This window comes from Larimichthys crocea, chromosome XXIII, assembly GCF_000972845.2.
Source record: "Larimichthys crocea isolate SSNF chromosome XXIII, L_crocea_2.0, whole genome shotgun sequence".
NCBI classification, from domain to species: Eukaryota; Metazoa; Chordata; class Actinopteri; family Sciaenidae; genus Larimichthys; species Larimichthys crocea.
The window spans coordinates 21305619-21331677 of record NC_040033.1 but is presented as its reverse complement, the minus strand read 5'-3'; the positions used below and the strand labels follow the sequence as shown (position 1 = coordinate 21331677).

General features: G+C 48.5%; 1 protein-coding gene across 3 annotated transcripts in view; it reads right to left on the bottom strand.

Annotated features, from left to right (window-relative positions):
• LOC104934194 (nuclear receptor ROR-alpha) overlaps positions 1-26059 on the bottom strand; it is a 74238-nt gene that overhangs the window by 6552 nt on the left and 41627 nt on the right. Inside the window, exons 2-11 of one of the 3 annotated variants that reach the window (XM_027274422.1) lie at positions 20288-20320; positions 11264-11349; positions 10743-10884; positions 9825-10087; positions 9542-9746; positions 7310-7431; positions 6920-7052; positions 5209-5316; positions 4871-4981; positions 4642-4754 (exon numbers count right to left, since the gene is read on the bottom strand). In XM_027274422.1, the coding sequence (XP_027130223.1) occupies positions 4642-4754; positions 4871-4981; positions 5209-5316; positions 6920-7052; positions 7310-7431; positions 9542-9746; positions 9825-10087; positions 10743-10884; positions 11264-11349; positions 20288-20320 (1316 nt within the window). Of the gene's footprint in view, positions 1-4641; positions 4755-4870; positions 4982-5208; positions 5317-6919; positions 7053-7309; positions 7432-9541; positions 9747-9824; positions 10088-10742; positions 10885-11263; positions 11350-19037; positions 19266-20287; positions 20321-26059 lie in introns of those variants that run through there. The other 2 variants (XM_019257080.2, XM_027274423.1) reach the window with 2 other exon arrangements.

The window sequence follows — 26059 nt, the reverse complement described above, 5'->3', positions numbered from 1 at the left end:
TCCTCTCCCATCTCCCTCCTCCTCGCCTCCTCCCGCTCCCTCCTCCCCCTCTCCTCCTCTCCTCTCCCCTCCTCCCCCTCCCCATCCCGCCTCCTCCCCTCCTCCCCCTCCCCTCCTCTCCTCCTCCTCTCCCGTCCTCCTCCTCGTCCCTCTCTCCTCCCCTCCCTCCCTCCGCCCCCCCCCTCTCCTCTCTCTCCTCTCTCCCCTCTTCACCTCCCTCTCCCGCTCCGTCTCCCTCCTCATCCGCCCTTCACCCTCTCCTCTCTCTCTTCCATCCTCTCCCCCTCCCCTATCCACTCCGCTCCTCCTTTCTCCTCCTCTCCTCTCCTCTCCTCCCCTCTCCCCTCTCCCCTCTCTCCTCTCCTCCTCTCCTCTCTTCCCTCCTCGCTAGACCCTCCTCCTCTCCCCCCCTCTCCCTCCTCTCCTCCTCTCCCCTCGCTCTCCCCCCTCTCCCTCCTCCGCTCCCTCCGCGCCTATCCTGCCTCCCCCCCCTCTCCTCCCTACCCCCTACCCCCTCTCCTTCCCTCGCTCCTCTCGACCTCTCCCCTCTCCTCCCTCCTCCTCCTCCCCTCTCTCCCCCCCGCTCCGCCCTCTCCGTCCCCCTCCCCCTCCGCCGCCCCCACCCTTCCCCCCCTCCCTCCCCCTCGCCTCCGCCTCCCCTCTCTCCCCCTCTCCCCCCCTCTCCTCCTCCTCTCCCCTCCTCCTCCACTCTCCCTCGCCCTCTCCTCTCCTCTCCCCTCTTCCTCCCCTCTCCCTCCTCCTGCCGCCCCGCCCCCTCTCCCCTCTCCTCGCCTCCTCCTCCCTCCCCCTCTCCCTCCCTCCGCTCCTCCCCACCTCCCTCTCCGCTCTCCTCCTCTCCTCCCCCTCTCTCCTCCCCCTCCCCCTCCATCCCTCCTCTCCTCCTCCCTCATCCTCCTCCCACCTCCCCCTCATCCCCTCTCCTGCCTCCTCTCTCCCTCCCCCTCCTCCTCCCTCCTCCTCTCCCCCTTCCTCCCTCCTCTCCTCCCCCCTCCCTAGCCCACGCTCCTCCCTCTCCTCCCCCTCTTCTCCCGTCCCCCCTCTCCTCTCCCCCCTCCCTCCCCTCTCCTCCCCTCCGCCTTCCTTCTCCTCCCCCTCTCTCCACTCTCCCATCTCCTTCCCTCCCCGCTTCCTCCTCCTCTCCTCCTCCTCTCTCGCCCGACCCTCGCTCCTCTCCCCGCCTCCTCCCCTCTCCTCTCCCCTCTCTCTCTCCCTTCCCCCTCCCCTTCCTCCTCTCCCCCTCTCCTCCCCCTCTCTCCCCCAGCTTCCTTCACCGCCTGCTACCTCCTCCTCCTCCCTCCTCTCCTCTCCTCGCCCCTCTTCCTGCCTCCCCTCCTCCCCCTCCTCGGCCGCCCCTCTCTCCCCCCTCCCATCTCCCTCTCCCGCCACCGCTCCTCTCCTCCTCTTCCGCTCCTACTCACTCCCCTCTCTCTCCTCCCTCCTATCCGCTCCTCCTCTCCGCTCCCCTCCTCCTCCTGCCCGCCTTCCCCTCATCCTCGCACTCTCCTCCCCCCTCCTCCCCCTCCCGCCCCCCTCCTCCTCCGTCCTCCTCCTCCTCCTCCTCCTCCTCCTCTCCTCCTCTCCCCCCTCTCCTCACTCCTCTCCTCCCCCTCTCCTCCCCTCCTCAGCTCCGCTCTCCTGCTCCTCTCTCCTCTCTCCCTCCCCTCTCCCCCCCTCTCCTCCCCTCCTCCCTCCTCTCCCCCCTCCCTCCGTCCGCCCTCTCCCCCTCTCCTCTCCTCTCCCTCCTGCTCATCCTCCTCTTCCCCTCCCTCCTCCCCCCTCCTCCTCCTCTCCTCTTCCCCTCTCCCCCTCGCCTCCCCCTCTCCTCCGCTCAACTCCCCTCTCCTCCCCTTCCCCTCTCCCCTCTCCTCCTCGCCTCTTCCTCTCACTCCCCCTCCTCATCCTCCCCTCTACCCCTCTCCCTCCTCTCCTCCTCCTCAGCTTCCTCTCCCCTCCCCCCTCCCATCTCTCCGCTCGCTCGCTCCCCCCCTCCCCCGTCTCATCCGCCTCTCCCCTCCTCTCCTCCCCCTCTCCTCCCCCGCTCGCCCCCTCCCGCCATCTATCCTCCCCCTCGCCCCCCTCACTCTCCTCCCCTCTCCCTCCCCTCTACCCTCCAGCCTCAAGAGTAAGGTGGTCAGCGCTGCGTTCCTTCTGTGCTCCCGTCACACGGAGAAGCGGTGTGCGGTCCGGGCCGTGTACCCGACGTGGGTGGTTCTTGACTTTCCCTCCTCTTTATAAGGAGTTGTTGGCGCTGAACCTTGAACTGACGGCGGAGCGACGCGACTAAACGGCGACCCGCCTCCCGGGTTTTAGATGAACCGAGCCCCGCGGAGACCCGGGCGGTGACGTCCACGCCGCCAGCCGTCCTCCTTTCTCCTGGAGTCCACAAAAACGGAGAGTTGAACTCCTTCTCTTCACCTACTCTCCTGCTCCTCCTCCCTCCTCCTCCTCAGGGCTCTGGTTTGGATGCAGTGAGGAAGCAGGTGGTTTCCCGTCATCTGCCATTCACATCACATCTCGTGTTCAGAGCGTGGATCCGCTATCTACATAGTCGCACGGAAACCTGCTTCACTTCGACACGTCCAGCCTTCTTCTGCAGGTTCAGCATATCCATCGCAACCCGGATCAGCTGGAAGCACTCGTTGACGCCTGACATCATATCAGCGTCGCGGCAGGCCGCTGACAGAACACAAACACTCAAACACGAGCTCCGATAGAAAGTTTACAACCGTTGCAACGGTACGAATTTCCAGTGTTGTTAAAGATGCTGGACAGTGAACGCCTCATCTGTCTCCACATTATGTTTGAGCCTCATCTTTGTTGTCAGGCATGCCATAAAACAAAGATCAAAAAATCAATTTTAGACTCAAAGGTGTTAAAAGTTTTGAGATCTCTAGAAAAAGTTTTGGGCTTTGGAATAGTTGGTGGTCTAATGCGTCAGAGGTTTTAAGAGGTTTAGATTTCTTAAGACTTTAATAAGAACGCTGCTTTCCCATAAACGATATCAGAAGAAGCAGCTGAGCCAAACCAACATCAAGGCTTCCTAGTTTTTGTCTTGATGTTTCTCTCATTTGACCCGTGAAGTTCGTTCTTTGGTTCCGGTCCGGGCACTCAGGTTGATGCGATCTTTAACTAAAAAGACAAACATCATCTCACGTGCTCGCTGCTCGGCAAGTTTGAACCTGCGCGATGATGGCAACAGCCAGATTGATTGGTGGTGGAAACTATTTTTCATTTGAAGCTGCAAGATGCATGCCAGAAGAGACGTGAAACAGTATGTGAAACCTCTTCCCCAGCACAACGAGCTGGGCTCAGGGTACTGTAGTATTGTAGAGCCCTTGTGGTGTCACTGGCTGAATGACATGAAAAACTGAGTGTTACGGAACAGGTGGAGTCACGGTGAGTCAAACGTTCTTTCAGGATGCATTGATTGTTTTAACCAAAATAATTTCATCCTCCAGACTGCATTCCCTCCGCCTCCTCCTCCCACAGACCTCTTCTTCCTCTCAGGTGCAGAGTGTTGGCCAGAGATGTTGCCCAGATGGTTGCCAGATTAGCAGAAACGTCAGATCGGCAGACAGCAGCAACCAGACGGAGGGGTAGCCGTAGCGACCAGCTGGTGGCCTGTACAGGGAAGTGGAGGAGAGAGGAGGAGAGGGGGAGAGGGGGAGAGGAGGAGAGGAGGAGAGTTAGTGGACACATGTTTTTGAAAAGTTTCAGATATAAATCATTTCTGGTTGTACTGGCAGTAACATTTTTAATCTGCAGAGGATCATGAGGAAAATGTTCTCATCTGTCAGAGGACGAGGCCGCTCCTCAACTGAACTTCAGCTGAACATGAAGCTGATGTGTGTGTGTGTGTGTGTGTGTGTGTGTGTGTGTGTGTGTTCATACACTAACTTACAGCTGTGTAACCTCATTTTATTCTCAGTGTTAGAGGAACTTGTTTCAGCTTCAATGAGCTCAGTGTATCGATACAAATGAGTTGTAGTTCACCATCTCAGCACAAGAGGGCGGCGTGAGGCCTTTTCCTTCACATCTGAGTCTGACATGTGACATGTGACATGTGACATGCGACATGCGACACGCGACATGCGACATGTGACATGTGACATGCGACACGCGACATGCGACATGCGACATGTGACACGCGACATGCGACACGCAACACGCGACATGTGACATGCGACATGTGACACGCGACATGTGACACGCGACATGTGACACGCAACACGCGACATGTGACATGCGACATGTGACACGCGACATGTGACACGCGACACGCGACATGTGACATGCGACACGCGACATGCGACATGCGACATGTGACACGCGACACGCGACACGCGACATGCGACATGCGACATGCGACATGTGACATGTGACACGCGACATGTGACACGCGACATGTGACATGCGACATGTGACATGTTGTATGATCAGGTAATTTATGATTTATGTTGTTTGATTTACAAAAACCTGCAGCCAGAAACCAGGGCGGAATATTCCACAGTCACCTTCCCTGAGCTTTATTTTTACTGTGTGGGAGCAGTACTGAAGGCTGTGTGTGTGTGTGTGTGTGTGTGTGTGTGTGTGCATGTGTGTGTGTGTGTGTGTGTGTACCTTGTTGAGCAGTCCGTCCTCTCTCTGGTTCTTCTGCAGGACGTGTTGCAGAGCCAGCTGAGTTTTCTGCTGCAGCTTCTCCACCTGCAGCTTCTCCTGCAGCCACGACCGGTCTACAGAAAACACACACACACACACACACACACACACACACACACACACAGTAAAAATAAAGCTCAGGGAAGGTGACAGCGCAGGAAACATGCAGTTACCTGATGAGGAGACGTACCTGCAGACAGCAGAACGAACGCTGAGAAGAGAGCGAGCTCGTCCTCCGACAGGTGCAGAGAACACATGCTTTTAGCGAAGTCGAACACTGACGTGATCAAGTCATCACAGCCTGGAAACAGAATAATATACATCATACTGGATTATAAATATGGATGCATTCATGTGTTCATCACTTTAATGACTTTATATGGCGTGGACTGTGGAAGACGACCTGCAGTGTCTGATTTTCAGCTCATTAAACACGAATGAAAACAGAGTTATGAAGATTATGTTGTGTAAATGTGACACACTGGACCTTTAATAAGGAGGAAGAGGAAGAGGAAGAGGAAGAGTCACCTAATGCTTTGAAGACGTCAGGACCAGCAAACTTCCCATCGAAGTAGACGGTGTTATTCTGAGAGTCGAACACGCGACACATTCGGACGAAGACGACCTCCAGAGATCCTGACGGGACAAAAACACGATGAGTAATAATGATGTCACATCTAACGATCATTTAATGACTCATTGCTGATTATCTGATTCAGCTGATTAATCAGTCATCACTGAATTCAACTTTAACATGAACGAGAACGCAGGCGGCAAACGACAGAAGGACGTTAACGAGGCAGCTGATGAAACGATGGCCGAGCTTCATTTAATATAAAAACGTGTTTTCATGTTTTCATCGGTCATGTTTGTGCTTTCAGTTTGTTTTTCTAAAATTCAGATTTCTGTTTGACTTCATTCGACTGTTTGTGTCCGTTCACTAAAAGTTACATTACATAACGCCCCATTTACACAGCTAGAGCCTCCATCACACAGGAAGAGTGTGAGTGTGGAGGCTCTTACTTGTCAACTTTCTGTCATTGTTGGTCCAGATAGTGAAATATGATGGAGTATGATGGAGACAGACGTCAACACTAAACCACAGCACTAACCTATTAAACATTTCATTTCTTTAAGTTACAGACTTAGCAAACATCGTCCACGTCATGAAGCATTTTAACTCTCGACTTTTCACCATCAGGATGAAGAATTTCAAATTCATTTTTAAATGTGAGCCGCTCACTGAACTCTGAGAAGTCAGAAATGAATCAGACATAATATTCAGGAATGTAAATAAATAATTCAGAAATGATAATGTGCTTTAATGTTTTTTCAGTTTTTCTGTAAAACAGTAAACTCATGTACAGTCGTCCCTCGCTATAACGCGGTTCACTTTTCACGGACTCGCTGTTTCGCGGATTTTTTTCAGTGTAATTTTGCATGCTGTTTTTTACAGCGTACTGTACAGTATGAACGTGCATTGTGTTCTGCGTCCTGATTGGCTAAGGGAGAACCTCACATGTGTTCTGTGTCCTGTTTAAGTACAAAAAGTGTATAAAAGTGTGTGGTTAGGGGTTTTACGGCCTTAAAACATGGATAATAATTGTAAAACTTACTTCGCGGATTTCGTTTATTGCGGGTTATTTTTAGAACGTATCCCCCGCGATAAACGAGGGACCACTGTATAACAATAATAATAATAATGTTTTAGCATTAAAAATATGGTTTTGGTTCAACACGCTGCTGTATGAATGTTAATGGTTTACAGGACGAGGTCTAATAAATGTGTTAAGCTCTGTATGTCAACAACATGAAGCAAGAAGTTTGATTCCTCCAGAGTTACATGTATGTTCTGAAAATGTGTTCTAATTAGCATATTTAATGAGATAATTTGCATTTTAACAGCTAATACAAAAAATAATGAATGTGACAAATCAGCTGGTGTGATCTGTTTATTTAAAGTCAACTATAAATCACTATAAACATATTCACGTCACCTTCCTGTGTGTTTCCTCTCATAGTTAATATTATTTATATATTCTATAGGCGATCTTTTTCTCATTGTCAATAAATCCCGTCTCTCTGCCTGACTTCCTGCCTGACTTCCTGTCTGACTTCCTGTCTGTGGCTCTGAGCTCATTGAGTTTGTTCACATCCATCGTCGCTTTGAGTCTTTATATTGTTGACACTGATGTGTCCTTGAATGCAGCACGTTCTGACCCGTGCCGGTCCCTCTCACCGGCTTTCAGCAGCACAATCTGGTCGTTTTGACAGAGATCCATGAAGCCGTCGATGCGTTTGGCAAACTCCACCACGTACTGGATGGCCTCGGTGATCTTTACGGCACAGAGCTGCCACATCACCTCCCGCGGCTGCAGAGGACACGGTGACAAAATATTCACACACGGCTCAGAGAGAAGAACAGTGCTACACACACACACACACACACACACACGCACGCACGCACGCACGCACGCACGCACACACACGCACGCACGCACGCACGCACACGCACGCACGCACGCGCGCGCACGCACGCACGCACACACGCACACGCACACGCACACACGCACACACACACACACACACACGCACGCACACACACACACGCACACACACACGCACACACCTTGCTCTGGTAGTTCTCCACCTCGTCCTGCAGGAAGTTCTGCCAGCTCAGGTGCTGCAGCTCCTCCCTCAGGTACTGACACGTCTCCAGGTGAGACTTTGAGATGATCTGAGCCTGATGATCTGCAACACAACACGCGACAGTGAGCTGCTGATCAACTTAGAAAATGTTGAACCTGACTCAGGAACCTGCAGCGAGGCCTCGCTCAGACAGAAAACTGTCACAATCTTTTGATGAGCTGCTAATGTTTAAAAATCCTTCAGCTGATTGATAGAGTGAACACTCGGCTCATCCTGCACATCTCTGATCAGGTCGTCCTCCAGCTTTGGTGAGGTCAGAGGTCAGAGTGCAGACTTGTAGCCTCCAGTTCTTCAACAAAGACTCATCGTGCCTTCATCCCTTGTTTGGTTAGTTTATCTAACGTTAGCGTCAGACTCTGGATTTGAGTCCATCACCAGAACTTCACGGACATCACTGAATTGTTTGAATTGTTAACAAATCTTCTTCAGTGTCTGTAGAGACACACACCGTGTGTAAATGCTGCAAGGCCACACCTAAAGAGTTTCAGGATTATTAGCTACGTACTGTTGGGTCCTGGTCTTGTCTCAGTCTTGTCACAGTCTGGTCCTGGTCTTGTCTCAGTCTTGTCACAGTCTGGTCCTGGTCTTGACTTGGTCTTACCTAACCGCTCTGTATATACTGATGCAACATGCTGAACATTCTGGCACTACGGTGGAATGCTCCCTCCGGGTTGGGAGAGATTTACTGCCCCACGTTCAAGTATCTTGGTCTTGTGGGAAAATGGAGCGTGATATGGATCGGTGGTTTGGTACTGCGGACACTGTACCGGACCATTGTGGTTCAGAGGGAGCTAAGCCAGAATTCAAAGCTCTCGATTTGCCGGTCCATCTACGTTCCAACCCTCACCTCTGGTCATGAGATCGCAGATACAAGCGGCTGACATGAGTTTCCTCCATCGGGTGGCCGGGCTTAGAGATCTGGGGTTAGTAGGAGTAGAGATGCTGCTGCTTTGCGTCAAAAGGAGTCAGCTGAGGTGGTTCAGACAACCCTGGGAGGAGACCCCAGGACAGACCCAGAACCTGCTGGAGGGATTGCATAGCCCATGTAGCTTGGGAACACTCGGGATGCTCCAGGAGGAGCTGGAATGTGCTGGGGAGAAGGACGCCCTGCTGAACCTGCTGCCACCTGGAATCAGGTCCGTCTGGGATGTTTTTATATACAAAATGTTTGTGAACGCAGCTCAGATCAGAAACTGTTCAGCGTCTGTTCGTGCTAATTGTTCCAGCCTGAATGAACGAATAATGAAGAAACACCCGAAACCAAAACATCGAGGTTCAAAGACGCAGTCAGCTGATGGAGCTTTTGGACCAGCGGGTCGGGTGGAGGTGGAGGTGGAGGTTTTATGATAAATGCTTTTGTCAGAGAAAAAAAAAAATCTCCGGGGAGAATAAAGAGATGATTTCCCCCTTCGAGTGCCCTGCCACGTCCCACTTGGCCCTAATTAACAGACAGCTAATTACCACACAGAGATTTTAATGAGCTCTGAAGACGAGTTTCCAACCTCCTGCTATTTTAATCCACCTCTCTGCCTCCGCTTGCCCCACACTTCGTTTCTTTCTTTCTTTTGTCTCCAAGAACTCTTTGTGCTCTTCTTCTTCTTCTTTGTTTTTCCCTCCAGCGCTCTGAAACTTTCCGGTTTATTTCTTCCTGTTTAGAGCGCCACGCATCCGAGCAGGTGGGAATCACACCTGTACATCATGTTAATGCTGCTGTTTATCAAACTAAATCAACATTTCATAGAGACAGTGCACGCCTGATCTCATCCATCCGTCTATTTTATGATGCTTATCCGGGGTCGGACACCCGGCAACGTTTAGCAGCTTCTGCAGCCAGATGACATGGACATTCTCTTCAGCACCCGACCTGTCGGCCTACCTGCTGAATTTCCAAAAGAAGAATCCAACAAAGACACAACAAAACCTCCACGAGACCGTTCAGGGACACGGACCATGTGATCTCATGGCTCGCCTGTCTGACTCATTTTCTGTCAGTTGTACGTTATCTAAGCTTTAATACACAAACACAGTGAGTGGAGACGTGCTCCCTGGCCACCCTCCTCCTCCTCCTCCCTCCTTCCTCCTCCTCCTCATCTCCTCCTCCAGTTTGCTGTCTTCTCCTCTTGTCTCCCCTTGCCTCTCTCCTGCTCCTTACCAAGTTCAGCCATGGACACTGTGGGTGACGTGTCTCCGTTGCTGAAGGAGCAGTACGGGAAGAAGTCGTTACTGGAGCCGTAGTCACACAGCGGCTCTGGTTTGATGCCGTTAATATCGAGCCCTGACTGGTCCGGCGATGGCTGGAAGTCCAGATAGAACCCACCTCCTCCTCCTCCTCCTCCTCCTCCTCCTCCAGAGTCTGCCTGTTTGTGGAAGAGAAGCTTGTTATACACAGACTGCATGTGATTCAATCCACTGTAGCATGTAGACAAACCACAGACCTTGGATGATACTGATCCTCCTTCAGGTGAGTTTTGTTCCATGTAGCCTCCCAACTCATCGGGCAGCTCCGTGAGGCCCCTGGAGGAGAGGCAGTAGTGAGGGGACAGCGGCTCAGACTCGCCCGGGCTTGGGCTGCCAATGCTGGGGTGGGACAGGATGAGTGGGCCCTGCTGCTGCTGCTGCTGCTGCTGGAGGCGGTGCTTCTGCACCTCGGCGTACAAAATGTCGCGCTGCTTCTTGGACATGCGACCGAACTTCACAGCTGTGTTTGAGGCAGAGAAGCAAGAAAGAGCTGCAGAGGTCAGATCAGATCAGTTTCACTTTCAAACCAGTTTCCAACCTGACTCAACTGAGGATGGAGTTCCCCTTCAAGTACCAGAGCTGTGTATCAGTGCTCCATACTTTAAAGATATCGATCAACATAACCCAGAAACATCATGCTGAAACTCAGACACACCATTCCTTTGTTGCTCTTTGTCTTCACATCTAAGAAATCCGACCAAACAGTGTGTGGTTTGAACTTTAGGTTCACTGCACGCCTGAAGCGTCTGAAACAATTAAATATGTAAAGTGCCGAAGGATTCTTTCAGGAAAAATACAAGTAACCTGATAAATGATGCACGGTTATGACCAACAGGGACTGATGTTACACCGAGGTGATTTACAGACTTTGCTGCTCACTGCTGGGTCAGAGGTTCTGTTCGGTCCGGTCATGTTGTATGACGTTAGCTTGAGTCTTACTCAAGTTTCTGATTTAAACTTTGTTCTCAGGATGAAGCGACGATGATGAACCGAACATGAACACTGACTGCATGTTGCACTGCTGGTGTGTCTGCAGGCTCACATCGTACAAAACGCTGACCGCCAGATGTTTCTGCAGGTGAGTGTGTGTGTGTGTGTGTGTGTGTGTGTCTCACCGTCTCGGGACATGCCCACGGCCAGACATTTCTGCAGACGGCAGTGTTGGCAGCGGTTGCGGCTCGTTCGGTCGATCAGACAGTTTTTCTGGCGAGGACACGAGTAGGCGGCGTTACTCTGCTGACTCCGCCTGAAGAAACCCTGAAAGAAGACGAGCTGTTAGTTATTCTGACATGTTCAGTCCGACTCTTTCCCCTTCCCAGCATCCTCCACCATCTCTCTCTCTGGTTTGGACGCTGATAAATCTCCATCCGCGGCTCGTTGGCTGTGAAATGAGCCTCCAGCTGCCGACAGCAGCTGCTCCAGCTGCACGCTCCGGCTTATTTGGGGAAGCGTTCTAAACAGGTTTGGACTGACGGTCCAAAGTAAACGTCAGATGTTTCCTCTCGTTCTGCTCAGGAGACCCTGACCCACAGGAGAGGAAACTTTGTGATTTTAGGGAAATTAGCTGGAAACATTAAAGTTGAAGAGAAACAAAAAAAGTGATCACATGACACATGAGGAGAGGGGCGGAGCTTACCTTACAGCCCTCACAGGTGATCACGCCGTAGTGGATCCCAGATGATTTATCTCCACAGATCTTACAGGGAATGATTTCAATCTGAGCTGCAGACACAGAGACAAACATCTGTCAGCAGCTGTATCAGCTACAGTCGTGGAGGTTTGATTCCAACATCAGCTGTCGTGCTTTATTTCGACACACACAACTCAGCATCAAATATAAGAAGACAAACGCTGACAGACGACAGACGGACGGAGTTATCTCTGACAGTTTAATAACGCTCCAAAAAATCAAAGCGGCTCGATCAGATCGCTGAACTCAACACCTGACCTGACGCATCATCGTGACATCATCGTGACATCATCGTGACATCATCATGACATCATCGTGACATCATCGTGACATCATGTGTTTGCTAAAACGCTGTTGAAATCTGTTTTTTAGATGTGACGGTGCTAAAGGTGCTAAAGGTTTTGGTTATGGTTCAACCTCTGTGACCGAGAAATGAAGCCAAGGCGAAAGTGCCACAACCTGCAGTTCCTCTAACGTCCACTAGAGGTTGGCTCCAGAAGTGAGTCAGTCTCCATAAGTCCCCATGTCCAAATGTCCAACAGCAGAAATAAACATGTTCACAGCCTGGTAGTGCTGCATGCTTTGAGCTTCACCGCCGCTAAGTTCAGCGTGTCTGAGTGATGTGCGACGCTCAGCTTGATGAAGCGACTCACTGAAACTAATTACTTTGTTTTTAATCGTCACATTTCAGAACCGATGAGGTGATCCGACATTTAGCTGTAAAATATGATTCAAAGATGATCGAAGCGGCTGTTTCATTTTCTGTTGACTGTGACTTAAAGTTACATCATCGTTACTGTAACAACTTTAATAACGAGAAACCATCGACGGCTGCTGGCAGGAACAGGAAGTGACTTATTGACGCTCACAACAGAAAAATTATTGATATTAAAAAAATAAAAAAACATTCTGATGTAGATCAAACATGTTTCTGTTATTTTATTTTTATTTTATTTTAAACATCAAACTAAATATATCAGTGAATTTATTAAATATGTATAAATATATAAATCAGAGCTTTGATTAACTTTATTATTATTATAACAGGTTTGATGTCACACGGTGCTGTACAGCTTGTTAACATCTACGTTTCAAGGCTCAAACACTCAGGTGATACATGACACACACACACACACACACACACACACACACACACACACACACAAACTACTCCTGTTTTAGTTTGTTTTTCAGACCGGTTTGTCAGACAGACACACAGGAGGACAGACAGACAGACAGACAGACAGACAGACAGGAGGACAGACAGACAGAAGGACAGACAGACAGACAGGAGGACAGACAGACAGACAGACAGACAGACAGACAGACAGACAGACAGGCGTTTGTATTTATACACTTAGCAGTTTGTTACAGTGACAGCTCGGCTCTGAGCTGCTATATTTAGAGAGGGAAGTTATGTAAGCATGCAGCCACATGAGCACACACACACACACACACACACACACACACACACACACATTTGTCTGCAGAAACAAGCTTCACTCTTTTGGTTCATAAATTTGGATCAGTTGAAGACGACGAGCAGCTTCACAAACTGCTGAGCTGAGCTGGAAAATAATGTTCATGTTCACAAAATATCAAACAGCAGCTTAGTGCGACGTCTGAAGTTTAATTACAACAGCTCTGTTAATTAGAGTGCAGACGACCAAGCGACCAATCAGCTGTCAGATTACAAGTAATACACAAATGGACGAATCAGAGCTCAGGTTCTAACTTTACGGCAGCAAACATTGTTTTTATTTCAGATTTGCATTAATATAAACTGTAGGACGTCAGTCCTCTGATGAACATATAGACACTTCAGCTGCTCTGCTGTTGTTTATGCAGTGCACAGGATGCTGCAGCCCGGTGATGAATGTGCTTATCTCGCCGTCTGTTAAGCTTCAGTTTGGTGGAATGAGACCACGAGAACGTTTCCACTTTATAATTCACCAGTGTTTGAAACTCAGAGGAAATGTTTTAAAGACACGCTGACACAGGAGAGTGTGCCTTAATGCACAGCTTCGATAAGCAGCTCAACGTTTTACCACGATAAAATAAAACTTTAATGTTTAATGTTGCTGCTCAGAGCTCGATGTGCAGCTTCATCTCACTCATGTCTGTACAGTGAACGTAGAGCTGCAGCATAAAGACTGGAAACAGCGGCTTCACTAACTTCTGATAATTCACTGAGGTTATTATTGATTATTGATCCCACAAATATGATAATGTGTGTCCAGCTTTATTGTCCCTTCTCATATTTACATTAAAGATAATCTAATAATAAAAAAGATGAATAAATCTGATGCTGCGTCAGCGACCATGACTTCATTCTGTACATCAACTTCTTGTTTTCTTTGAAAAATATCATATGAGATATTTTAAAACATCAACAAACAACAAAGGCTCACACACACACACACACACACACACACACACACACACACACACACACACACACACACACGCTGTGCAGTAATTAGCTCTCCGAGTGTTAATCCCCTCTGAATTCTGCATCTCCACATCAAAGACGACGTTCAACAAAGCCAGCGCCTGAAATTGGAGCTGATGTGAGCGCGGCAGATATTTATACACCCGGCCAGCTGCAAACACAAACATCTGCTTTGTTTCTTTGAGTTCCCCTCAGGCTCACTGCAGAGAGTTAAGACTGGAGACAGAAGAAGAAGATTCTTCTTCTCTGGCCAACAATAGAAACCAAGAGGAGGAGAGCAGAGATGGTGATTTCAGTCATTTTGTCTGATTATGAAGTTTTCAATCAGTCAGCAGATGAACGATGACGTAACAAACTTTCTGTTTTCCAGCTCCCTCACAAGGTTTGTGGTTCCCATCCAGAGGAACATGTGAACGAATTGTTGATTCATCTTAAAGAAGTTCGTTTAGTTTAGTTACAAAAACCAAGGACCCAAAGTCTGCAGAGCAGATCGCTGCTGAAATATCTTTAAATAATTGTTGTTGTCATTTGAAGAGGTCAGCGTGTGAGATTAACTTCAATTCAATCAACATACCAAGGTGCTGCAGTAATTACCATACTGATCATGCCTGTACTGTCCACACCTGGAGCTCAGGTTGACCTTTGGTTTAATGGGTAAGATATGACGACGCGCCTCCTCCTCTCCTCCTCCTCCTCCTCCTCCTCCTACATCAGTGAACCTCAGAGGAAATTGTTGTAATGACTCATCAGCCATCAAACACACAGGAAGCTTTCATGTTCGTCAGCATCTGCTCGGTCGTCCGTCAGCGGCGTGTAACGAAACCTGTGTTCAGTTTAATCAGAGGAGTGACGCTCCCTCAGAGACACTCTTCTTCTTCTTCTCTCCTTTTCTTCTTCACTGGTGTGTTAAACAGAGTTAAATATGTCAGATCTGCAGACACTGTCCTTTCTGTTCGTGCAAAGCCTCAAAGGCATCATGGGATACGTGGTCATCGTCTGTTTGGGCCTTTTTTTAGAAACTTTGAACGCGCGTTGAACTCGGCAAGTTCAGAACAGGAGCACTCAGTCCACGCTGACATCACAAACAATCTGAGACAATTTGAGGTCTACAGACATGACACACCAACCTCTTTTTGAATCCTGGCGACTACATTACCCACAATGCAACTTGACAGTCCAGTCAGAGATTGTGGTCTGTTATACTCGTAGCAGCTAACATGGCCTGTGTTCTGGAGTTTCCTGTCCTGAGGTTAACGAGGTCCCGTGTGGGCCTTGAGGTCCCGTGTGGGCCTTGAGGTCCCGTGTGGGCCTTGAGGTCCTCAGCAGTATTAGTTGTTTGGCTTTGGTTGGGAACAGTAGGTGCCAGTCTATCTCCACACTGTGGTGTCCAGGGTCACAGAGACCTGTTGCTGCCTTCATAGACATAATAGATAGCTTGTTGTTGACGGTCCAATCTGCGTAAACAGACATCTGTGTCTCCAGACTAGAACATGCTGACAATAACACCTCCATGGGTAAAGACATTCTCTGTGACTCATTCTGGGCGTGTAGTATTTGTGCTGTTATCTTGGGGTTTAAAGTCGATCCACCAGGATGAGTTGGGCAGAATGTGAGACCGACTCAGGCACTTCTGATGAACTTTGAGAGTGTCTCTAATTCTCCTTGGCCAAGCGTCAATAAATAATACAGCATCAGACATCAGAGGCTCCTGAACACTTTCTGAACTCCTGACCTTTGACCTTTGACTTCAGCAACTTCTCCACAACAGCCTACTGTAGTCTTTCTACTCTTTTCAGACTTGTAGTCTTAAACTGATGCTGACTCAAGTAGCGTCACTCCAGGACATTCATCAGACTACACCTGGCTCCCTCTTGAGACACGAGATAGGGAGGATATCAAGGTTTACAGCAGCCAATAGTGAGTGAGCGTGCACTGCAGCTGGCGTCTTACCTTCCAGTGAACACGGCCGGACCAGCGACACAACCTCCGAACCAGCAGTGAGCAGTATTCTAACAGCAGCCTACCGAGGTGGTTTTCTTGCCGGGTTTGGCTCCTGCATTATGAACTGACATGAGTTCATGATGTAGCGATGTACACTCTGTACACAAAACATCTTGTGTCCATTCAGACGTTCTTTAATCTCCCCGTCCAGCTTCCGGATAATCTCAGCGCAGACGTAATAACGGCGGACATATGGCGGCACATGGAACACCAACACGCCCATTCAGCCTGGCAGCAGATGAAGCAGCAGCTTGTTCAACAGCCACAGTTGGAGGTTTTTTCTTAGTCACTTCTCCATCAGGTCGGCACAGTAATCTCCAAACTGTGATAGTAAATGTCTGTGAGGACATCCCAGACTAATAAGGATCAAACAATGAATTAAATTTGTGTGAGGCAGCTCCCCAGATGAAGCCAAAACATCTGGACTGTCACCTGTAGTCCACGTTTCTGTCGCTTTAGATCGTTCCTACGCTGATTTTTCTTGTTTTTTCACGTCATGATTGACAGCTGAGCGCTGGTGTCTGGTAGCAGGCCAGGTTTGAACTCCTCTGGTCTGCTGACATTTTAAAACTGTAATTTAAATTCAGAGCTCCATGTGAAGACTTGAACCTTCCATGCTTTTCCCTGTGGACGCTGCAGATGCTTGCTGTATAGAAACCACTGTGTAATGTGCAATTAGCAGCATAGCGGCGCTACGTGAAGGCTAATGAGCTGGAAGAGTTTCCAGAGAGCTACGGCCGGTTACTGCGTTTACTCTGAAAGAACGCAGAAGAAACACAAATCCCTGAGGAATACTTCATTTGAAACCCAGCACTGAAACATAATGAAGTTTCTCCGAGCCGGGATCAAAGAGGGAGAGACGAGGACTTTGAAAGACTTTGTTTCTGAATGTGAAGAACAGGAGTTATGACGAAACAGAGCAGAGCATTTCTGTTTCATCATCGTCTCAACAGCTGATACCGTTTGAAGCACGTCGTCTTGGAGACGGTCAGATACGATTACTACTAAACCATCCTGTCAACACTACAGAAGAGTTTATGATGGACAGTGAAGTAAACTGCTGACAGGTGTAGCTGCTGTTAGCTCATGTTAGCTCAGTCTGTTAGCTGCTGTTAGCTCATGTTAGCTCAGTCTGTTAGCTGCTGTTAGCTCAGTCTGTTAGCTGATGTTAGCTCTGTTAGCTGCTGTTAGCTCATGTTAGCTCAGTCTGTTAACTGCTGTTAGCTCATGTTAGCTCAGTCTGTTAGCTGCTGTTGTTTGTACCAACAGGCGTTATGGACGACCAGGAAGAAGAAGAGGTAGGTAACCAGGCTCAGCAGCTTCTAGGACATGATGGCAGAGGAGAAGAGAGGAAGAGGACGCTGACGGAGGAAGCTAAGAAGAAGAAGAGAAAAGGAGAGGAGTGAGCGAGCAAGAAGCCGCCGGACAAGAGTAAATGTGGGACTGACTTTTAGTGGTTGGTGAGAGCTTGGTGAAATAAAAGGCTGAAAGACAGACGCCGAGCTGGGCTGACTGCTGCTGGACTAGGCAGTGAGATCAGCTGCTGCTGGGTCTGGTTCTGGTTCTGGTTCTGAGCTGACTGCTGCTGGGTCTCTCCTTTAGCTGTTAAGCTAATGTTATGCTCATATTCTGCTATGCATGGTCTCTAATAGGCTGTAGCTGTTGCTAAGGTAACAAAGCCGGTGCGTCTCCACGGGTTGTTGGACACCGTTATCCCGACCTCAGCTCCTCCTCCTGGGCTGGTCACCAGCCCTCAGCCACCTGGCTCCTCCTGCTCGAGTCAGGAGGTTCTGCGTGACCGCCAAAACCCCCCGATCTGTCCCTCCTCTGCACCTCCCTCTGCACCTCCCTCTGCTCCTCCCTCTGCTCCTCCCTCTGCTCCTCCCTCTGCTCCTCCCTCCATCAGCTCGTGCGGTCACGTGATGCAGAGAAGGGACAGATGCAGCAGATGATGCTCGTCACTTTCTTTGAGTGATGTCACCACCTCCACCCTGCAGGGAGCAGTTAAATAATCTCCTGACTGTTGTAATCCTGTGACATAACAGGCGGGCTGAACACACACACACACACACACACACACACACACACACACAGTATCAAGCCGAGAGAATACAGATCTGAACAGGGGGCGCGGGGCAATACTGACAAGGAGCGGAGCCAGTGTCGTGCCAGAACCGGAGCTGGGCTCAGCAGCCTCTATGGACATGATGGCAGAGGAGAAGAGAGTGAAGAGGACGCTGACGGAGGAAGCTAAGAAGAGAAAAGGAGAGAGTGAGCGAGCAAGAAGCCGCCGGACAAGAGTAAATGTGGGACTGACTTTCCAGCGAATTAGCTCATATTCATGTTTTTACACTGACTCTGTGCTCAGCGTAACGGATCCGTGAAATGATCCCAGCTGATGGTGACGTGAAGTCAGCGGCTTTAAATCTGCAGCATACGTGTGAGCTCTTTGTTTCACTGACGACTTACTCTCATCCTGACCCACAACTTTTATTTACTCAAACCGTCACAGTCTGAAAACCACATCCTCATCACCCGGGTTTCACATCCTCCTCCTGTCCAACACACACACACACACACACACACACACACACACACACATTCCCAAAAACAGTATTTCCACGATCAGTGAAGTCGTCCTTAAACTCTGCAGATCACGTGTGGAGCTAAACACTAAAACTCACAAACAAGAGCCGGTCACCATGATGATCCTTGAAATCCTTGAAAAGGTTTGAAAACATTCCATGTGTCCGCAGGGGGCGCCAGAATCAACATCAGACTTCCTCCTTTAAATTAAAGTAGAAATAAATCTATTTTCAAGAACTGCTCTTCTTTACGGGGGCTGGAGCCGAGAGGCGGGGTCCGCCGTGCACAGGTGTGCAGTTCATCACAGAGCTGACACACACACACACACACACACACACACACACACACAAACAGAACCTTCTCAGTACTAACCACTGAGCCGCTGAGTACAAATATGACATATGTGTAGAAGTACTACTCAATACGCAGGATGACATAGTACTTATTGATGCATTCAGGTGCTAAAGGTCGTTTTACATTATAAACTGCTGCACAACTTCACAGTAAAAAAATACATAATAAATAATATGTAAACACAACTTTAGTAAACCCGTTCCTGTCCAAACAGAGACAGAGTGGAGCATCTCTCTGACAACAAAACATCTCTGACAGAAGTTCAGCAGCACAGACTTCAACTAATTTGCATATTTAACACAGATAATTATATATTTAAATTCTTACCTTTCATTGCAGAAATCACAAAATACATATTTATAATCCAGACTCATACCAGCCGTGTGTGTGTGTGTGTGTGTGTGTGTGTGTGTGTGAGTGTGTGTGTGTGAGCAGCAGCTCTCTCAGCTCTGTCACCCTCTGCTGCTCTCACAACCACATGAGGAGCCATGTGACTGTGATGTCACCAGTATGCCCCGCCCCCCTCCTGACTGACACGACTGTCAGCCAATGAGATGTCTGTGTCTGTCATTCCTCCAATGAGAGGCTCAGAGGAGTTTTTAAATAAAGATTTTATTCAGACATTCAAATTTATTTTCTTCATGACATCATCAACATGTTTAATGTTTATTTTATGACGTCCTCACAGACTGTCTAACACCTGGACGTAGTCTCCGTGACGTCCCCGCAGACTGTCTAAAACCTGGACGTAGTCTCTGTGGTCAGTTGTTCCCCTCTGTTTACAGTCTTTGCTGAACTCTCAGCAGGTTCTCGTCATGTCTGGAAGGAACAGTTACTGAACAGGTAACTAAGCACGATAACGCAGTGAGATTTAAGTTCTTCTGCTGGAGAAAAAACAGAAAAGTTTCTTCAAACACGGCTGAAGTGCAGCTCGAGCTAACAGGGCAACGTGCCACTCTGCTTCATACAACAAACCAGTGCTGAGCTGCTGAGCATCATTGAAACGATTAAGCTTCCTGAGAAGAGCCAGCAGAGTGAACCTCTGCAGGCGAGAGCGACTCCTGCCAGCTGAGGGAGGAAGCCGAGGAGCAGCAAGAGCTGCATTCTTCATGCTCGGAGAGGCTCTGCGCCTCCTCTCATCACAGCCGAGTCGATACACTCACAGCAGCACGTTACGAGTTGTTTGGAAAATGCCTCGGCGGCGCCTGGTGGATCAGAGTTTCTCCCTCCGATCGTCCCACGCTCCGTCGACTGCAGGGAGGATCTCGCATTCATTCATTACCCGTCCTTATCTGCTGTAATGAGAGAGACCGGGCTCTGGCAGCGCTGCCTCGTCACACATTCATCCTCATCTCTCCTGCAAACTCACAAAGTCCTGCATGATTTACAGTGACGCTGGTTCTGAGTGAGCAAAACAACTGTTCAAAACTCATGTGGTGAAGATGTTTGACTTCAGATGAGACCGTCTTCCTCTAAAAGCTTTAATGCGTCAAACAAACAGGAATATTTGGAATTATTGGACTCTGGTGGCATCTTCCACGCGCAGCAAACAGCTGATGAACAGAAACTGAACTCACATGTGTGCGTCTTCTTCACGCCTGCTGACGGACCTGCAACACAAAACAGAGAGAAAGAAACCAACGTTACTTCAGCTGCAGATCTGGAAACTTTGAAATCTCATCGTGTCACCACTTTTCCAGCTCTCTCTGACCGGGTCGGAGCTCAGCCTCTGAGACCAACAGGGAATAACGTTACAGTACTGAGGTGACTTCATGATGGAAACATTGATCAGCAGTGAAGTGGTTAGCTCGGTCAGCCGTGTAGATAACTGAACTGACTCAGGAGCCAAACCCGGCAAGAAAACCAGCTCGGCAGGCTGCTGGGTTCCTGCTACCTGCTGGTTCAGAAGTTGTCTGGAGGTAGGGCGCACTGTGTTGTAACTTGGACGCGAAGTGTCCAGTGTTCACTCTGAATGTGCCATCCATGTACTCACAGTTCACTGACTTCACACAGGACTGACTCAACATAACAAGTACGAGTTGGGCAGAGAGCTCACACATCATCTCTGGTTTCATTCAAACGTCCTGAGTTCTGCTCACATGACCCGTCTTTGTACAGCGGTCCTTCATGTTTCACACCAAACAAGCAGAAAGTGAACAGCGTCACTGCTTCACAGCGTGACTCATTTGTTCCGCAGACACCTCAGTGTGTCATCAGGCCTGACGTGAGGCTGATGCAGCTCGTCGTCTGGCTTCAGTCCAGCAGGCCGTGGGGGGTTGGAGACAATCCCGGGGCCAAAATCTGTCGGGGCTGCAGTGACTCGCTCCTCTGGTGACGCTCTGCTCGCCCATCTGGACGAGGCCACAGAGAGAGAGAGTGTGTGTGTGTGTGTGTGTGTTTTAAATCTGTACTCTGAAATGTGTGTGTGAGTCTTTGAGTCAATACTGACAGCAGGAAAGAGGTGGAAGCGGTTTCTATGGCAACAAGGTCTCACCTGAGCTACACTTTGTCCGTTAAACCAATGTCACGGATACATCAGTGTTTGCTCAGTTTAATCCCACTCTCTCTCTTTTTCTCTTCTTAGCTCCTCTGCCATCATGTCCATAGAGGCTGCTGACTTCTTCTTCTTCTAAAACACCTGTAGTGCAAACACTAACACTCCCCCATTGCTCTGAGCTCACAGGTCAGGCAGCCCTGCTAACAGACTGAGCTAACATGAGCTAACAGCAGCTAACAGACTGAACTAACATGAGCTAACAGCAGCTACAAACTGAGCTAACATGAGCTAACAGCAGCTAACAGACTGAGCTAACATGAGCTAACAGCAGCTACAGCTGTCAGCAGTTTACTTCACTGTCCATCATAAACTCTGTAAATCACAGAGAGTTGAGGCGGAGCAGCCGGAGGACATCAGAGGGAAAACCAGAAAACATTTCCTCCATAAAATATGATCCAGTTTCACCAGAATCAGTGAAATAGTTGCTGCTGTGTGACTTAGTGCCGTAAAGCGTTACGTACTTCTCCCGACCCGGAGCCCAAAGTTACATAGTGTGAGAACAGACGTACGAATGACAGAGACACCGTTCAGCTGATCACAGGTCAGTTTTTGGTTTAATGTTTCTAATATTAAAATAAATCACATCAAATGTTGGAGTTCTGTTTCTATCATGTCTGTTTTTCCATTCAGCTCTGATACAGTTCACCTCTTCTGTCACGTCTCCTCCCATCAGCCATCTGGTCGTTTGCCATCACACACACACACACACACACACACACACACACACACACAGGATGTTTCATCACAGTCTGTGGAGGCAGACATGCAGCGCTGCGTCTCCTTCCAGTCACCTGAGGCTCTGATGTCTGTTATCGTTTCTAAGACTGACCTGAGATCAACTAGAGACAACATGTCTCATTCTGCACTACAGCCTCGTCCATCACAGAGGACACACAAGCTGACAGAGACTACGTCCAGGTTTTAGACAGTCTGCGGGGACGTCACAGAGACTACGTCCAGGTCGAGCTGAAGGACAGTTTGTCCTCAAACAGTGGAACAGAAACAATGTGAACACTTTATGAAAAGGAAGTAAAGTGACCTTCACAGATCGAGGTAACCTTTTTTCATCTCAGCCCATTTACATGTTCCTGCCTATACGCACATGATGACTGTCCCCTGAGGGACATGCAAGGTGATTCATGCCTGTTGGCGTGTTTTTGTTTCCAGGTCAAACTGGGAGAGAAAATGGAGCAAATTCATAAAGAGGAAGAAAAGAGTGAGAAACCACTGCAGTGATAACTTTGCACGATGTTAGCAGCTCTCTGCTAACGCTGACAATACTTTAGACAGTCTAGGGGACGTCACGGAGACTACGTCCAGGTTTTAGACAGTCTGCGGGGACGTCACGGAGACTACGTCCAGGTTTTAGACAGTCTGCGGGGACGTCACCTGAGTAACAGCAGCTAACAAACTGAGCTAACCATGAGCTAACAGCAGCTAACAGACTGAGCTAACATGAGGCTAACACGAGCTAACACAACTGAGCTAACAAGAGCTAACACAGCTAACCGACTGAGCAACATGAGCTAACAGCAGCTAACAGACTGAGCTAACATGAAGCTACAGCAGCTAACAAACTGAGCTACATAAGCTAACAGACTAGAAGCTAACACTGAGCTAACATGCAGCTAACAGCAGCTAACAAAACTGCAGCTAACATATGAGCTAAATAGTACTATACCAGAGCTAACAGGACTGAGTAACAAGTAACAGCAGCTAACAAACTGAAGCTAACATAAGCTAAAACACAAGAAGCTAAGCCGCTAACATGAGGCTAACATGAGCTAACCAGCTATACTAAAACTGCGTCATGAGCAACACCATACAGCTGAGTCTAGCACTGAGCTACAGCAGCTAACAGCTAGTCCAGCGGTTACTTCACTGTCCATCATAACTCTGTAAATCACAGAGAGTTGAGGGGAGCAGCCGGAGGACATCAGAGGGAAAAACCTCAGATGCAACCAAGTTTGTCACACAATGATGTTGACTCTAATCTATCATCATCCACCCTGCTCCTCCTCCTCCTCCTCCGGCTCCTCCTCCTGCTCCTTCCTCCTCCTCCCCGTGTCACAGCAGATCACACACGACCACACTGACCCAGACCTGCATCCCTGCTCAGTATTCAGAGCTTCCGTGGAGAGACGCTGCTGACTGCTTGGTCTGTCATCAACCGTCTGCTCACAGAGCAACACAGAGGACGTAGCAGCTCAAATGTTCCAGGGCAGCACATCGGAGAACAAAGAGAGAATTTTATGTTTTCATTTCTTCCCAAATATGAAAAATTCATAGAAGAAATTGAAACACATGGACAAAATGGACTGAAACACTAAAGCTGTGACAGACGAGCATGCTGGGCTGACCACAAAGACTCCTGAAGGTTCCAGCTTTGACGACCAGCAGTCACCGCACTCCTCTCCTCATTCACCTTCTATGCGCTCGACCACAGCCGTCTCTCAAAACACAAGCAAGTTTCACAGCACAGGACCTATGGATGAATATACAATGTGAATATGTCATTGCAGTCACAGAGGTCATATGTTCTCCACAGTTCTGCGGTCTGTCTCCAGAACCAGGACGAAACAAACCAACAGAACACACCTGTCAACAGCCAGGGTCACAGAAAATATCATCGGTTACCATGCAGGGTTGGCAAAATTCTGAAATTTTCTATGTCGGAACCTTTTCCATGGGAATTAACAGAAAACCAGAAATGTATATAACTGAAGGTTGGCCCTTTAACGGAGGAAACTAAACACCAGTCGACCTCTGGATTGGAATCAAAATGACAAACATGTTTTTATCTAACGGAATTCCACATCAGTCACCTTTAGTCTGCGAAACATTTCTATGAGCTCACTAACTGTTCATGGTGGATAGATAGATAGATAGATAGATAGATAGATAGATAATATAGATAGATAGAATATAGATAGATAGAATAGATAGATAGATAGAAGAACAAAAACTATACATAAAATATATTGTACAGAGGTCTGATACAGCAAATTGTTGAACACAAGGAGGCACACCTGTGTTAACCGGTACACACCGTGTTAACGAGGTTTACACACCTGTGTTTACGAGGTACACACCTGTTAACGAGGGTGGTACACACCTGTGTTAACAGGCGGTCTAATAAGTAAAATTCCTGTATTATTTTATTTATGGTACTTCCAGTGGTTATTATATTTGTTTACATGTTTTTCAGGATTGTGACCGTGTGGGAAGTGGAGTGATATTGTTAGTGATCTGAGCCTTTTAAACGTCTGCTGGACCAATCAGATTGCTCGTCGGACCTGCTTGTTTTAAATAAATATAATGAGAACACACACTCGGTTTTTGCTGATCGCTTCACTGGGATCGAGCTCCTCTTCAAGTTTTCCAATGACCACAGTGCAGTCGTGTGTCTGACACTTTTAAACAGAACAACACGTCCGAGTGGGTCACCAGACAGACAGAGATGACTGAAAAACGTGATGCGTTCACTTCCTAGGATTAGGTAGGAGCTCAGCTGTTTTCTTCCTCAGCGTCCTCGAGGCTCAGCAAATGTTTCTCCGCCCCAATCCATCGAGCCCGGAGGGATCCACTCACCACGTCGCCTGCTTCTTCTTCTCTTGTTAATGCCTCCTCTCTCCTCCAGGCGTCCAGCCCGGCTCCAACCCTACGGGAGAGCAGCTTCTATGTGTTTCCTTATGTTGCTGCCGTCTGCCTCAGCTCAACTGATGAATTATGGATGAGAGCAGGACGCCACAACAGCCCAGAGCTGAGGGCTTCACTACAAATACACTGAACCCCGCTTCTGTTGTAGTTCTGATGCTTCGTCCACGTCAAAGGATTAATATAATATTATGTTGAACGCAAAATAAACTGAGCAACAACAAGAAAAAAAACAAACCAACAACAGTTTTCTTCATCAATTAACATTAAAATGTTTCACACAGACGTCATTCGTGGAACGAAGACGTAGAGGTTTGTTGAGGATGAACCAATGAGAAGATCTTCGATCTTCACTTTCTTAAAAGCTTTGAAGTGTTTTGTCTTCGTCTTTTGTGGACGTGGACGTGAAATCATTGGTGGAAGTTCTTTCTCCTTGAAGAGGAAAGGAAACAATCATGAAATGTTTATCTAATGTGACATTCACTCAGCTCCCCGTGCACTTTTCCCTGGTTTGATATCAGGAGGTCTTTGATTTATTTTTGTTTCAAAGAAGAACTTCAGAGGTTTTCAACCCTCTCATTACACCTCCACCTTCCGCAGAGCCCCCCCCCCCTCTTCCCTCTCTTCACCTTGTATTATCCTTCTTTTCCTTCTTCCCGTTCCGCTCTTTAAGTAAGTGGCCATTAGCACTTCCCACCCTCTTCCTTCTCCGCCTCTGTCCGGACAGCTTGAACTATTGCTGTGACTTCATTCCCTCGTACACCACGGATCGGTAACTCAAAAACCGATGACGACCCGCACACCACCACAAACTCACCCTACCCCGCGCCACACCTCGTGCGGTTGCCCCGGATTTTATTCTGTTTTTGACCCTCCCCTTTCCCCTGCACGCTTGATTCTTCCCGGCGTCAGCTGTATGTTTTCTTTTTTCTTCGTACCCATAAACAAACTGCCCTCGAAGTGGTCGCTTGCTAATTCCTCATCCATTATGGGTTCTCTTTTCTTTTTCTCTTTCTCTCTCTTCCCCCCTTTTTCCGTCCCTGAATATCTATTTTTGCATTTTCCACGTACGCTTTTCACTTTTCCTGTTCGTTAGTGTTTCATTTTTTCGATTGCCTTTGCCTCCCACGACTTC